The 16040-nt window shown below is 37.1% G+C and overlaps 1 protein-coding gene across 1 annotated transcript in view; it reads right to left on the bottom strand.

Moving 5' to 3' along the window:
* Positions 1 to 13390, bottom strand: part of THSD7B (thrombospondin type 1 domain containing 7B) — a 735307-nt gene extending 721917 nt beyond the window's left edge. The window contains exon 1 of the mRNA XM_025430666.3: positions 13223 to 13390. Within this exon, the coding sequence (XP_025286451.1) occupies positions 13223 to 13361 (139 nt within the window). The 5' untranslated portion in view covers positions 13362 to 13390. The remainder of the gene's footprint in view (positions 1 to 13222) is intronic.
* Between the last annotated feature and the right edge of the window lie 2650 nt (positions 13391 to 16040).

The following is a 16040-nucleotide window of genomic DNA, read 5'->3' as shown; positions in this document are numbered from 1 at the left end:
TAAAGTGGAGAAAAAGAAGGTCCAATCATCTCTTGAGAGAAATGATATTCATTATACCTTCATGTCTATCTGTCCAAATTAAATCGGGTTCTACATTTCAGAATGTGCAAGGTACAGGACATAATCTCTCTCAGTAGCACCCATTTAATAGTGATAAAGGAGTAGCACTGAATATTTAACATGACTTTGTGCAATATTTACTTTGCTTTTTTTTTCAGATCATTCATTTTTATTATTTAATTTAGTTTTTAAGACATCTCATGATGCAGATGGCAAGAATAAACACTTTTTGTGAGGTGGATCTAATTTTCACAATAAGTGTTGATTAGGCTGGTTAAGAAGGCAAATGAGAACAATTGAAACTATCCCTCCCTGAAGGAATGGACGGATCTTGGGGTGGGGGGCGTAGGGCTTGGGGAGACCTCTTTGGCTGTCAATAACCCACATCTTATCGACCATTCATTTATTGGTTCAGTTCATATGATGTCCTCAGGTATATGGTTCTGCAACTTTGAGTATAGAAAAAGTTCTTAAAGTATGTACCATAGACTATGAACTATATTTTACAAATATTTTCTCATTTACTCCCCATTGACTGATGAGAAAGTAAAGGCATAAACTTGAGGTCACACACAGCTTGGCTTAGGACCCAGACAATCTGACTGTGGTGTCCAAGTTTAGGACCATTCCATCAGGCCGCCTAATATATAGTGTCGGCATCTTTATTGTTTACAGGTTCTTTACAAAGAGAGCTAAGTAATTAAGCTTCAAAATTGTTTTCTAAAAAAGATTTAAAATGCAGCCACTCCTTTTCAACACAGTGCACATACTTAGCAACAAAAATCTTTGAACAGCTGCATTCAATTAAAAAATTATTAACCCTGAGCTAAAATACATACACAAAAAATATATCCATATGCTATTCTTATCATTTCTTATGTTCCATTTGTAGTAAAGTATATTCATGAATGAAATCCACCACTGGGTGATAAAACTACTTATTCCACATTAGCTTATTATCTTTTTCTTTTGGGGGGAAAATGATCAATATAAGGGGATAATAATATCAAGACTCCCTACATGAACCACAGTTTGGTTACTATAGTAACTCCAAAGAAGCAAAGGAACAAAAGGATGAGATGGTTCATTCATATTCATACTTTTGCTATGAAAATAAGCTTTAAAAGTACATAGCATTAAAGAGAATAGTAAATATGAATAGTGTTAAATGTATACCTTTTTTAAAAATATTTTATTTATTTATTTGAGAGGGAGAAAGAGAGAGAGAAGTGGAGGGGTGAGGGCAGAGGAAGAAGCAAACTCCTCGTCAAGCAGGAAGCCCTATGCTCTGGGCTCCATCCCAAGACTCAAGACCAAGACCTGAGCCACCCAAGTACCCCAAATGTATACCTTTTGAGTTATTTTTCTCTGAGTCTCAGATATTATCTAATGTCTGCAGCACAGATGCCATCTGTGACTGTAAATTCCGGGGAACTTTGTGGATGTATCAAAACAAGCGTATGGGGATGCCTGGGTGGCTCAGCAGTTGAGCATCTGCCTTTGGATCAGGGCATGATCCCAGGATCCAGGAGTCCCACATTGGGCTTCCTGCGAGGACCCTGTTTCTCCATCTGCCTGTGTCTCTGCCTCTGTGTGTGTGTGTCTCTCATGAATGAATAAATAAATCTTTTTAAAAAACAATGTATGGATTGAGTAAATCTATAACAACCTATAAGAAGGCAGGCTTTTTTTTTTTATTTGTTTCCAAACAAGATTGACTGTATTTGATGGTACCTAAGGTGATAAGCATGAATATGTTTGTAAAATGAGCTTTTGGGGAATCTGGGTAGCTCAGTCAGTTGAACATCTGCTTTTGGCTTAGGTCATGATCCTGGGGTCCTGAGCTGGAGCCCAGTACGGGCTTTCAGCTCAGCAGGGAGTCTGGTTCTCTCTCTCCCTCTGCCTTTCTCCCACTCATGCTCTCTCCCTCTCTCAAATAAATAAATAAAATCTTTAAGAAAATAAAATAAATTAAATAAGCTTTTAAGGTTGCTTTTTTGAATTCATAATAATGTCTTCTAGCCTTTAGTTCATGTTTCAATCCCACTTTGATAGATCTCACTTGTTTTCATTTTTTACTTTTTTCTTTCTTTCACGGAAGCCTCTTTTTTCCTAGTTAAGAATAATTCAAATGTATGTAAGGATCAAAATTCTACCATGGAAGGAAAAGTTAAGGCAGATATTTCCAGGTGGCCCTAAAAGAACTTTCCGTTGATAATCTGACCTCCAGAGAGAAACTGTTCCCAGATTAAACCCCAGTCCAATAGCTCAGTCCAACCCAAAACATACAGAGACAATAAACATTCAAATTAAAATTTTAAAAATGTTAACCTGGGTGCAGTTTGGTTGGCCAGTTAACTTTATTAGCGACAGATTTTGTAACACATGCTCAAAGAGAATAACTGAGTCAATCACAAAAATTAGCATTTAGACATCCTCTCCATTCTACAATAAACAACCTTTAGTAAAACTGGCAGAAAAATAAGTGAGAAGACTTCTCATCAACTCAGGGAGTACAAGTATATATTTTCACTCCTAATACTCCACTGAACTGACAATAAAGGCATTAAGAGATATAACTCGATAAGAGTCAAAAATATATTCAGTAAGAGGTGAAGAACAGATAGCAATGAATTCTGGAGCACAGAGAGCAGACAGAGGAGCACTAGGCAACCTGACAAAGTAAAGGAAGCTGAGGATTAGGGGCTTACAGAAGAGCATGGAAACAAGAGAAAAAGCCAATTTATACTTGCAGAACTTTGGGCAGACTTTGGACCTAGGGGCACCAGAAAGGAGTAAGGCTTGTGGCTTGATATGGGGAATAATTAAAAGTCTATAAATAGAATTAATTAGCCCCACAGATGCCTCTCTCTGTTCCTTCCTCAATCTCTGCAGGAAAACAGACAGCAAAATTCATCTCCTCAAGAGAACGTTTTTGAGGACAGCATACACATTGGAAGACAATGATGAGGTATGCTATTCAAAAGAGAGAAATTAAGTGAAATGTTGAGGACTCAATGTTGAACCATCCCTGCCAAGGTCATTCTGCCCTGGTCATTTCTGTAGTGCAGTATAAGCAGTCAAGGAAAAGTTCATTTCAGAAGACGAAGGGATAATGGTCAATTTTATGTGTCAACTTGATTGGACCACAGGATGCCCGGATATTTAGTTAAACATTATTTATTAGTGTATCTGTGAGGGTGCTTCTGAGGAGATTAGCATTTGAATCAGCAAACTGAGTAAAGCAGATTTCCATCCGCAATTTGGACAGGCATCCTCTAACCCACTGAGGGCCTGAACAGAACAAAAAGACAGAGAAAGGAAAAATTCACTCTGCTTGACTTCTTGAGCTGAGACACTATTCTTCTGCATTTGAACTGGGACTTGTACCACTGGTTCCTCTGGTTCTCAGGCTTTTAGGCTAAAACTGAAACTACAGTACTGGTTTTCTGGGGCCTCCAGATGGCAGCTCACAGGATTACTTAGGCTTCATAATCAGGTGAGCCAATTACTTATAATAGATAATATATAATTATATATAATTATATATTTCTCTCCTTCCCTGTCTCCCCTCCCTTCTTTCTCTCTTTCTCTCTCTCTCTATATATATGTATATAGATTGATACATGATAGAGATATAGATATATGTGTGTGTATGTATACATAGGTATATTTACTCATGCACATATATACATATATATCACATGTATAACATGCTATATGCTCTGTTTCTCTGGAGAACCCTGAGCAATCCAGACACTAAATAACCCCTGTAATGAAGACTGCAAGTTATTTGACTCACCTCCTGTCAAAAGATGGAACCTAAGTTCCCCCCTTACAGACTCCCTTGCAACCAACAAAAGGTAGCAGAAATGATTTTGCATGGCTCCTAGTCTAGGTTAGAAAAAGCCATACCACTCCACCACTCCTGCCTGTTTCTCTTTGGAATTTGCTCTGAGAGTCTTCAGCTACCATGTAAGAATTCTGGCTTCCCTGAAGCCTCAATATGAAGAGACCATGCATACAGACCACACAGAGAAAGAGAAAGAGATATCTAGAGGCCCAGCTATTCTAACCATAGCTTTTTGAGGCAGCTGAGTGAAGAAGACTTCCACTTGACTCAGCCCATGCCACCATCTGACTGCAACAGCATGAGAGACCCCAAGTGAGAACAACTCGCTGGACCATCACCCTCAGATGTGTGAGCGTCTTGTGTGAGTCATAAAATATATGTAGTAGTTTAATTTTTTCTTTTTCATCCTCTGTACCATCTATCCTTCCTCTAAATTTCTTCTTTTCTATTCATGTGTTTGTTTGATCATGGTCTCCGAGGTAGGGAGCTTTCTTTTAATGTCAATTGGTTATGGCCTATCTCCTTAGTGTTTCCCAAGAGTGAAACTTGATGACTATCAATGTTTGAAACCATTATTTTGGAGTGGGCTGTTGCACAGAAATAGAGAAATGAAAAGATGTATGAAACTTATATGTTACTTGTTGAAGTTAACTTTCTTTTTTTATGATTATAATTTTTATTTCTAAGAAAGACGTTTTAAAAATGAAATAATTGCAAATCAGTAACACAAGTTAACTTTCTACTAACTAGAACATAGAAATGACTGATCTCACCTAGATGGGCAGAAAAGGATAATATCCTCCCACAAGACTGAAATAAAACATATGGCTAAAGGACTACATGTTGCTGAATCACTGATCAGTCTGGACCACTAACTTCATGAGACTTTCCCATGAGAGCCACAGGAGGAGCTATTGTTTTTACACCACTGCACTTGGGTGTATCTGTTATGGCTGCTTAGCTTCACCTTAAATAAACCCATGGTTAAGGCCCAGAGTAAAGCCTTTTAAGACTGACAGATATAGACTTTTGAGGAACCCATTCTTCAATAAAAAGGCCAGTTCATCACTCAGAGAAGCCGGACATGAAGCCCAAGTGGAATATATAGGCAGAGTGCCCCATTTGTCTTTAGTGCTTCACTCTTGGGAAACACTAAGGAGATAGGCCATAACCAATTGACATTAAAAGAAAGCTCCCTACCTCGGAGACCATGATCAAACAAACACATGAATAGAAAAGAAGAAATTTAGAGGAAGGATAAATGGTACAAAGGATGAAAGGGAAAAAAATTAAACTACTACGAACATTTTCTAAATGAAAAGACACTACATTTATGAAACAAGATGCACTAAAAATATAATCAGAGAAAAAAGAGACCTCAGAAATTCAAAAACATGATACTGAAATAAAAAGTATTCAAAGGAAAGGCTGAAAGGTTAAGTAGAATCAATATTTTAGAAATTAAAATAAAAATGCAAACAAAAGAAAGCACACAGAAAAACAGGGAATATCTAAAAATTAAAGATCGGCTAGAGAGCTAAAGTATCTGTCTTGAGAAGTTTCAGATGGGAGGAAACCATATACAAAATAAATGTCAACACTGCAGAACCTGAGCATATTAATTAAAATATCCTCCTAATGTTCAGGACAATAAGGAAAAAAAGAAGTACCCCAAAGTATATAATCATGAAATTTCAGAACATCCTACATAAAAAGAAGGTTCCAGAAAGAGGAAAACAAGTAAATGATGTACAAAGAGATGAGATCAGAATAACATCAAACTTCTTAGCAACAACACTGGAAGCTAAAACACAGGGAAGCAAAAAACCTTCAAAATTCTGAAGTGTACTATGCACACTTCATACATCCCCACATAAGAGACCATGATCAAACAAACACATGAATAGAAGAGAAAAAGAAAGAGGAAGCATAAATGGTACAAAACACTCCTTTTAACCTTGAACTCCATACCCGAGCTATCAGTGAAGTATATGACAAATACAGAAACACTTTCAGACAGGAAAAATTACTTCCAATGTACCCGAGTTTAGCAGTTCTAACAGGTAAGTTTGATAATTCTAGAAAATAAGCCAACAAAGGCAAAGAGGAGAAACAGAGCAGGGACCATGAGGTTTCAGATGAAAACATGAAGGAACACTCCCAAGAAAACAACGGTGGAAAGATCTCCCAAAGAAAACATTTGGTAGAGTATTTGCAGCCGTGCTTGAGTGCTTCAAAAAATTTCACAATGGGTGTGTGACACATCAAGTCCAGCATCAGGGGAAGACAGCAATAGGCCCAAAGAAGGGGAAACCAAAGGGAAAAATGAGGCAATTTTTCACTTCTGTGCCAAACAAAAAGCTGAGAAGAGGGATGCAGAAGCACTGTACGCTGCTTGGCTCAGCAGAGAACAGTTATCCATGTAAAAATAATCACTGATTTAAAGATTGTGATCTCACCAGTTTGAAGGGGGTTGGTAAGGAGGAAAAGTGGCAGGAGATGAGGGATACATCCTCAACTAACATCACAGAAAATCAATAGGGAATATCTAGTCTGTATAAATCAAGAACTGTCAGTAACAAGCAGATGGCTTAGAAACATCGAGGGGAACATCAGGATAAATAGCACAAGGTACTGGAAGTGGCTCCCCTGTGAAAATGACCTGGGAGGTGACATGCAACTGTAATGCATCATCAGAAGGATTAGAGGACAGTAAATTTCGAGCTAAGCACCCATTCCTCGTTATAAAAACGTGTCTTCAAGATCTTTTTCCAGAGATGATCAGAAACAGTCCTGGAACCAAACAACAAGGAAATATGGACCTATTTTCATATTTAATGATCTATAGGTTTGACTTTGGTTTTTATTAATTTTATATTCTCTCCTTAACATTTATATCGAGTTCTAGAATAGCAGGACATCATACCTTCTATTTCTGCAGTCTCATCACCCTCTTAAAGACACACATTTACACAGACAAACCCACAGAAGACAGTTCCCCACACTCTGCAAGTACGTAATGTGCTGGGAATATTTCGTGCAACAATTATTTGTGTTCTAGGTACCTGGTACATATCCATGAATAAAATCGGCAAAATCCCTGTCCTCAGGGAGTGTGTATTATAGCATTACTCAGGAAAAAAAGCAGAATAATTTATTTTATATTACTTAAATAATAAAGACTTGTTCTGACTTTTTGGGAGCATTATACCATTATTAGTACCTGTGGTCTCTAAAGAAAAATAATTAGAATTTTTAGCAGTGAATCCCATGCCATATATGTCTATGCTTTTTGATGTCAAAGAAATCACACCACTGAGAGTATATTATGCACTGTCTCTAAGATTAATATCCATATAAGTAATTTAAATGATTTCAATTTAATAAAATTCTCAAAAGAAATATTTCATGGACATAGGCAAGAAATTGGCTCTCTCCTGAGAACATTATATTTTCTCTAGGATCCCTAAACTTTAAGTTATATATATTACATAAACGTAATATATATAATTTTTGTATTATTTTTTTCTTAAAGTGCTTTCAATGCTGAAAACATAACTATTTAAGCTATAAATAAATATTACTCTATGTAAGATCGTTTTTCCTTATATAATGTCATTTTCATAATCCCCTTTTTTCCCTGAAAAAAGATTAATTCCAACTTAACCACTTAGTTCTTAGAACATGAGTCATTATTCTCACCCCTTTTCATTCACTGAGAAGGAGCTACTGAAATGAAAGCTTTCCAAGACCATGTCATATAGAAAGTTCTAGGCCTAAAAAGTTAGTGAAATTACTTATGACTACTTATTAATAAAATATATTTAACTGTCAAGCCGATCTCCCCTTTTCTGTATGTTTAAAGAGCAAAAGTATGCAAAAATTGGATAACATAAAAGGAAGTATATTATACACACTGGATTATTAATAATGATAAAAATAATAGGTAACATTTATTGAGTAGGTATAATATATACAGGTATTTCCATATACTGTTTTACTTAATGTTCAGAAAAGTCCCATGAAGTATTTATTATCCTTATTTTTGGATGGATAAATAGAGCTGAACTCTCTTCTCTTTAGATAACTAGTATTCGAATGTGGGTCGGCCTGCGTATAAAGCTCTATCTCTTTCGTATACTCAAAGGATCTCTTAGGATGATTTAAGGCTATTAAAAGAACTTCTCACAAAGAGACAAATGTGGACTATTTTTCTTCCTTTCATACCTTATTATTCATAGCAAAACTTGTTTTCCAGGCTTTTTATAAACTCACTTGCAAGATGTAATTTGGAGTGATGAAAATGTTCTGGAACTAGAGAGTGGTGATGTCTGCACCAACTGTGAACATACTAAATGTCACTGAATTGTATACTTCAAAATGGTTACAATGGTAAAGTTTATGTTATGTGTATTTTACTACTGCAATTTTTAATGTCTTTGGGCACAAAAGAAGCACAGTGAAAGTGTATCCTCTACATGCATAGGATGACAAATTTTAAGGTCACCTCTTCAGTTCTAAAGCTACATATTTAAATTCTATCACTTTGCTAGTGACTTCTTCACTGAAGTCTCTGCACTGGCAGAGACTTTCTCCTAATTTAAGTAAGACCCATATATTCGGGCAGCCCCAGTGGCTCAGCAGTTTAGCTCTGCCTTAAGCCCAGGGCCTGATCCTGGAGACCCGGGATCGAGTCCCACATCGGGCTCCCTACATGGAGCCTGCTTCTCCCTCTGCCTATGTCTCTGCCCCCCCACTCTGATGAATAAATATATAAAATATTTTTTAAAAAAGACCCATATATTCAACATCCTAGTCAGCATCTCCCACAAATTTCTCAACAATGTAACATGTTCAGTCCCAAGTTGCTAATGGTGTCTCCATGCCAGTTCCTTCATAGTCAGCCTGTGTTAAGTGACAGCAGCTCCCCTGGTCCAGCTGTTCAGAGCAGTCTCAGTGTTACCCATGAGTCTCTTTGCTTCCCTGTACCCTCATATCAATAAGTCATGATGCTTTACCTTCAATCATGGTTTCTCAGTCTGGTGGGCACTATTGACCCTTGGGGGCCTGGTCATTGTTGTGGGGGGGCCATCTTGTCGCTTCTACCTATGGTTGTCAGTAGCTCACCCCAGTTGTGACAAACAGAAAAGTCCCGTGCGGGGCAAAGTCACCCCTGGTTGAAAACCATGGCCTTAAATATACCTAGAATTCAATCTCTCCTCACCACCTTCACTGCCATGACCTTGGGTCAAGCTATATCATCATTCTTCATTATTTTTACAGAAGCCTCCTCACTGGCCTTCCTGCTTCCGCCATTCTTAATTGACCACTCATAATGATTCTACTATAATCTTATTAAGAATAAAGATCATGTCACCACGCTCTCAAAACTCCCCAGTGTCTTTCTGTCTCACCCAGAGCAAAAGCCAAATTGTATGTATGACACCTGATTTGAGCCCCATTCCGTCTGCTGACCTGATTTGTCACTATCCCCCATGCTCACTCTGTTCCAGCAGGCTGGCTTCTTCTCTGGTCTCCAAACATGTTGCACACACTCTTGCTTCAGGGCCTTTTGCCTCTGTTGATCCTTTCATCTGGAAAATTCTTTACTCTATCCCCATGGCTGACTCCCTTCTTGCTTCAGATATTGATTCAAACTCACCTCTTTAGTGAAGCATCCCACAGCCCACCTGCTGGCAATTTTGGTCTCTCCATCTTATTGCATATCCCTCTTCCTTGCCTTCTCTTTCCTTCTAAACACTTACCACCATCTAGCATACTGTTTATTTACCTTCTCTATCATGTTCATTACCCCATTCCTTTGTCTGTTTTATTCTCAGTTTATCTCATGTGCTTGTAACAGTGCCTGACACACAATAAGGACTCGACAGGTATTAGTGGAATGAATGAACCTCTTAGAACCAATACTAAGAAATGTTTTGAGACCACTAGTTGCTATGGCTTTAGAAACCATGATCTGTTCAGATGAACAGATCTCTTCAAAGCAGCAGGCATGAATAGTTATATATTTACTTAAAGCAATAAGCAACATCACTCCTTATCTGGTACTCTTGCTGATGCAATCCTTCTTGGCATGGATGGTAGATTGCTTGACACTAAATATAGATCAGAGGAGCTCATTGCAATGATAACAGGCATTCAACAGCTTTGCCAGATCAATGACCCCACATCCTACAGCTCACTACTTTCTCTCAGTACAGAAATCCTTAGCAACATAATATCCCACTCACTTATTATTCATCAGTCCATTGTTTACCCAAAGCCCGGAATCACTTAGAAATGCCTCCAGTTTGGATGAGGTTGACTAACAGCTCATCCATGAACTCAGGGAAAACAGGAGACACCAACAAAAAGCTTAAGTTGTTGATACTGCAATCTAAACCAAGAGAAGGGTTTCTAGGTTTCTAAAATATACTTATCTGGGTCTTCTGGGAAAGCTGCTCAAATTTCAGAATATACTGGACCTGAGTTGTCAGATTTGATAACATACTCCAAAAATATAACTGATGTCACCAGCAATACAAGTTTTTTTTTTTTTTAAATCCAAATGAAACATAATAAACTCATGTAGAAGCACATTAAAAGATTCTAAGATGCTAAAATTGCCTCGAAGGTAACGACCCAGAATTGCTCTAGTGCATATACCTCTTCAAAATGCTATGTTGTTTACCTTTATAATAGTGTAGCATTCATGTCACTATAATTTATAGTAGCAAAACACCAAAAACTGCTGAAATGCCAAGCAGTAGGAAAAGAAAAGATAAAGCTACAAGGCACTGGTTAAATAAATTATTGAATAAAAATACAAAAGAATACTATATAACCATTAAAAAATAAAATTGCCCCATGTACACTAATAGGTAATGCTCATCAAGACATCATTATGTGATAAAATAAAGCTACAAAGGGTTCATAGTATGATTCTTATTGTATGAAGCAGAGTGTGTATATATGTACATATACGTATGTATGAATTAGATATTTTCAAGACCACCTTCTCCATCATTATCTACTCTGCTTCCAGCCCAGGAGACTGGTCTGTATAGATAAATCAATGAGGTCTCCTGGCCCTGCGGCTTCTGGTTGGATTCAGCCAATGAGATCTCTGGCAGGAGATGTGAGGGCAAGAGCTATATTCCCCTGACCCCTTTCCTACTTCTCACTGCTGGTTAGTTATATCCCTCTAAAGGTCATGGCATCTGGGGGGCATCCTCTCCTTAAAGTTTTCTTTCCAAATTCCAGAAACCACTTCCTTTTTTTGCCCCTGAAGATCCAGAAGTCATAAAAACACACTAGCTCAGGGGTACTCCACAATTCTTTGTAGCTGTTCTTAAACTCTGCTCACACTTGACCACTTTCATGAATAATCCTTTTATTAAACTCCTCCCAATGACCTTCTTTGCATGTACTGCTTCTTTTTTGTCAGAACTTTAAATAACAATAGTAGTACTTTGTTTGTGTGTATGTGTGTATCTTATGTGGTTTATATACATAAATATGCATGGATATATACTTTCATGTGCAAAGAAAATCTCTGAAGGATACATAAGAGATTGAAGATTGGAATATATGGTCTGGACGTTTGCTTTTCATTTTGCATCTTTTAAATTTTTTCTACTTTTAAAATATCTGGTCATATTCAAGTAATAAACTTGTAATTTTGAAGCAAACCCACATGGGAAATATATATTTATCACTTTTTTGATCGCATGTTAAGGAGAGAAAGAGGTAAACACCAGGGGAAATGAGAGTGACGACAGAGACTCATTTGGAACAGTGCAATGTGTCTGATGGGAAGGAATGTATCTCTGAAACTGAAGTTTGACAGTTATCAAAGAATTCATCCACTGCAGCATTGGTCTGTACCATCTTGTTCCAACGACCTGCTTTTAGAAAAGCAGACTTATTTTTAAAATTTGTTTCCAAATAAGCCCTTTTTCTTCACACATCTCATTTGCAGTTCAGATTTGCTACTTTCCTTCCATCCTAATTGCACTTTTTTTTTGAGAATTTTAGACAAGAGTGAAGTCACATAAATGTGTTCATTTAGATTTGATAAAATGTTTAGCCTTTTGTGATTAAAACAAAATAGCCCCTTTCACAGAATTGCAAGACTTACTTCTAGAACTATTCCAAAGCTTACTAAAACTACCATGAGGTAAAAAATACAAATCACTAATGTAGTATTAGAGCTCACAATTAAATTAATTTATAGGAGCTTTAGTGCAATTAAATTTCCTCCAGACCATATCTCTAATGGCACTAGGTTTTTACTTAATATACTTTAAAGTATAATTTACTTTCATTTTTGCAAAGTCATTTAAATATTACAAATATCACTTTTGTACATATTTCCATAGTGACACAATACATTTGCAGTCTATTTAATTTACAACGATGAGAATAAAATGAAATCTCTTCAAGGACCATACATCTTCTACAACATAACATTTTCCTATTCTAAGATATTAAATATATAAGTTATCTGTATTTGTAAGAATGGACTATTGAAACAGTAATAAATATTTTAAATGATCTGATTATGAAACTACAAAAATTAAAATCTAGAGCAAAGAAACACATCAGTAATACAAAGAAGCCAAGATGTTTAGGGTTCATCATTTAAGATAATAAAGTGTTAGCCTTTAAAATTAAATTTAACAGCTCTTTTCCACACTCAAATTAAGGAAATACTTACAGAAGAACATGAGTTATATGCAAACCTCCAAATTTCAATTCAACTTATTCACATACTTATGAACAAGGTAGCTGAGGATCTCAAAATAAATTAAGGAGACTTTATAGTCAAAACTAATGAGCAACGTTGTTAGGACAATTCTTCATGCTCTCCAAACCTAGATATGTAGGATCTAGGCTAAAAAATATTCAATAATAAATAGCTAACTAGTTTGTCAGCTAAAAGGGAGAGACATACAGAACTAGTACAAAGCATTTTTAGCTGAGGATATCAGCTAAATTCAGATGTCATTTTTGCTACAAATGTGCTGCACAGTGGTGATACATTTGACAAAGGAGAAGCAGATGTAATTATGGAAATCATAACTTTAATTGACAACAACATGAAAATTCAGAAGTGTAACAGCATCACAGAAAGAGGTGACAATTATGCAGAAATAAAAATTAAATGTAAGTTTTATTGTAAAGAGAAAGAGTCTATTTTTCCTCTCTGGATATTTCCTACTATTCCAGAAATACAAACAAGGATGCAGAGGATATTCTTATCATTAATGAAAGTGGGACAAAGGACAACAGCCAGGACATTCCTACCTGGTTTCCAGATGAACTGATTATCCTTTTTGCCTTCCAAATGAGCTGCATGGGACAGCAAGAGAGAAAGTAATAGAAATAGCTTCCTCATGCTCCTCCATAACCAGCAAATGACAGCCAGATTACCCTTTGAAAACATTCTTCAGATTTTCAGCCTCTTGACTTGCCTATTCCTAAAACAAAAACAAAAACAAAAACAAAAGGAAAAGAAAGAAAGAAAACCAGATAAGTTTCTTCTGTACAAATTACAAAAACTCACATTGACTGCTAGAACCTTTACCATGATGACATTACAAACTCCCATTTCTATAAAAGGAATACTTATACTATTAACATTTTAAGATCAAAGGTTAATTAGCCATGCTTTCAATCCTTACCCATTGAAGATACTATCAGTTTTAAGGACTTTATAGTCCCCCATTCAGTAAGAGCAAGGTTGGCAGATACACGATCTATTCCCACCTTCGATTTAGCCAAACTCTTTGCGGAGCTCATGATTTGGGAATAAACAGAACATAAAGCAAAATCCAAAATAGGGGAAAGAATGCTCTAACAGTAGTATTAAGAAAGTGAAATGGAAAGACAGAAGGGGATGCAATTAGGTCTTCTGTGGTGAGAAAAAAAGAGAGGGAAATCTCATACAGGTAATATCTGTGAGGAGCCTTAGGAAAACAAGGGCTTGAAGAAGCCAAGAAGGGCACTTCAGGCCACAAGAACCAGGTGCTGTCATGCATTTTGTGTTTGGGGGTTGATGAGTGGGCCAGTGGCTGCTGTGAGGGATGCAAAGCAGAGGGATGAATGGACCGAGATGAAATTTAGAACATAGGTTGGGAAGCAAATTATGAAGAGCCTTGAATGTCATATGAGTGAGTTGAGCTTCATTCTGCAAATAACAACAGTAAGCATTTCAGGAGAGCAAATGACTTTTAAATAAGTGACATCAGGGTGCATCAGGGATGAGGCTAGTTAGGAAATGAGGCATAGTCCAGGCAAGAATTGACGAATGAAAGGATATAGGAAGATGTGAAATGTAATGCAGCAGCCCGGTTCAGTTAACGATCTCATGGGTTATGAGAGGGAAGCAAGACTCCCAACTTACAAGACTGAACAGATGGGACCCCATTACCAAAGGAGGAAAGGGAAAGAGAGGCAGGTTTGAAAGAGAAGACAAAAAGAATTTCCTTTAGAGAATATTAAATCTGATGTGCCTATAGGATATCCAGGTAGTTTCCCAAAAGATAATAAGAAAAGTCTACCTAGAGCTAAGGAGATTGGAGATAACTTGCCACAGTGCAATACCAGAAAAATGGATTAAGAGACATAGCCGGACAAAGACAAAAGGATTGAATGGTAAAAGGATACCAAGGGTAGAAGTTACTCTCCCTACATATTTACCCACAACATTAGTAAAAGCAGGGAGTGAATGTGACTGTGAGCTTCCTAGTGACCAAAGAAAGAAGTACCTATGTATGTAGGAGAAAATTATATCTTTTTTTTTTCATTATTGTTTTAGGAGGAGCCACTGCTCTGCTCTCAAGCACTAATAGAAGTTACCCCACGAGTCCTCATCATAAACATAGATGATGTGCTGAGCGATGTGCGAAACACAGCACCTCATCAAATAAAAGAAACGGTGGCAAGCTGTATACAGCAGAGTCTTGTGGCACTCCTGGAACATTGCAAGGGTACAGTGGAAAAGTACAGATCAGTAAAAAAGATTCTACAAAGGAGGGAAGCAGTACAGTTCAAGTGCACAGCTCTTCAATGGTCTGCCTGGATCCAGGAATGAAAAGGGAACTTGAATAAGCAACCAAAACCTTTTTTTTTTTTTTTTCCAAATTCTGCATACCAATACTGAGAAACATCAAAGTGGAGTGATCCAGCTGAAATAAGATAGAGCTCTCTTGCTTGACTGCCCCCCAAGACCAGCCTGTTAGACTATTTCACGGAACCTTTGCAGCATTACTGGACACGATTCAAAAACCTCAGGCTTAGAGAACTGAACTGGCCACATTTCTCTGTGGCAAGCATCCAAGAGTACGATTTGCTACAACTATGCTTTTGCAACATGGATATTACTTTTAGTTTATTCTAAGGATAGAACTTTTGGTTAAAATGATTTGCATCTTAGGGTAGTCTATCCTAAACTATTATTATTACTATTAATAAATTAATTGGCTAGCAGGACCAGCTCTCTACTAAGAAAACTTCTTTTATGACAGGAAATCATCAGGGTATAAGAGGAGACGTTGTCCATCCCCATCAGTGACAGACACGTATCCAGCATATCTAAAAACATTCAAATCATCAATATGTAAATGAAAGAGGAGGACCAAAAGCATATTTACTACACTCTAAATAGCTATAGGTGGAAGCCAAAAAAGATTTAAAAGAATTAAAGAGTTCCAGTGCAACTTCATGTGAGATGGAATGATTAGTCAAAAAATCATATTTAAATATCTTGAAGTTTGCATCAATCTTTGGATTTTAACTTTAAAATAAAAACAATCAAAATAAAACCATTACACTTACCTGAGTAGAGGCTGTTGTGAACCCTGATCTCCTTTTAGGCTTCCTTACTGTTCCAGAACCCTGTGCTGACTCTGCAAAGGGATCCAATGTCTTTTCAGGTTCCTTTTGTGTTCACCTAAGCCAGTGGCAGATCCCTAGGCAGAGTGGCTTGGGAGCCTCCTACTAGATGCCTACAGTCACTATATCTTCTGGCTATCACTGACTAACAAGGATAGTGCCAGTAGAAATCTTAGGTTGATCTTAACAACAATAACACAAATCTGAAATACAGATCTTAGAGAATGAA

Source organism: Canis lupus, chromosome 19 (genome assembly GCF_003254725.2).
Source record: "Canis lupus dingo isolate Sandy chromosome 19, ASM325472v2, whole genome shotgun sequence".
Taxonomy (NCBI): domain Eukaryota; kingdom Metazoa; phylum Chordata; class Mammalia; order Carnivora; family Canidae; genus Canis; species Canis lupus.
Note: the sequence above shows the minus strand (reverse complement) of the source record. Positions and strands in the feature narration are given on the sequence as shown.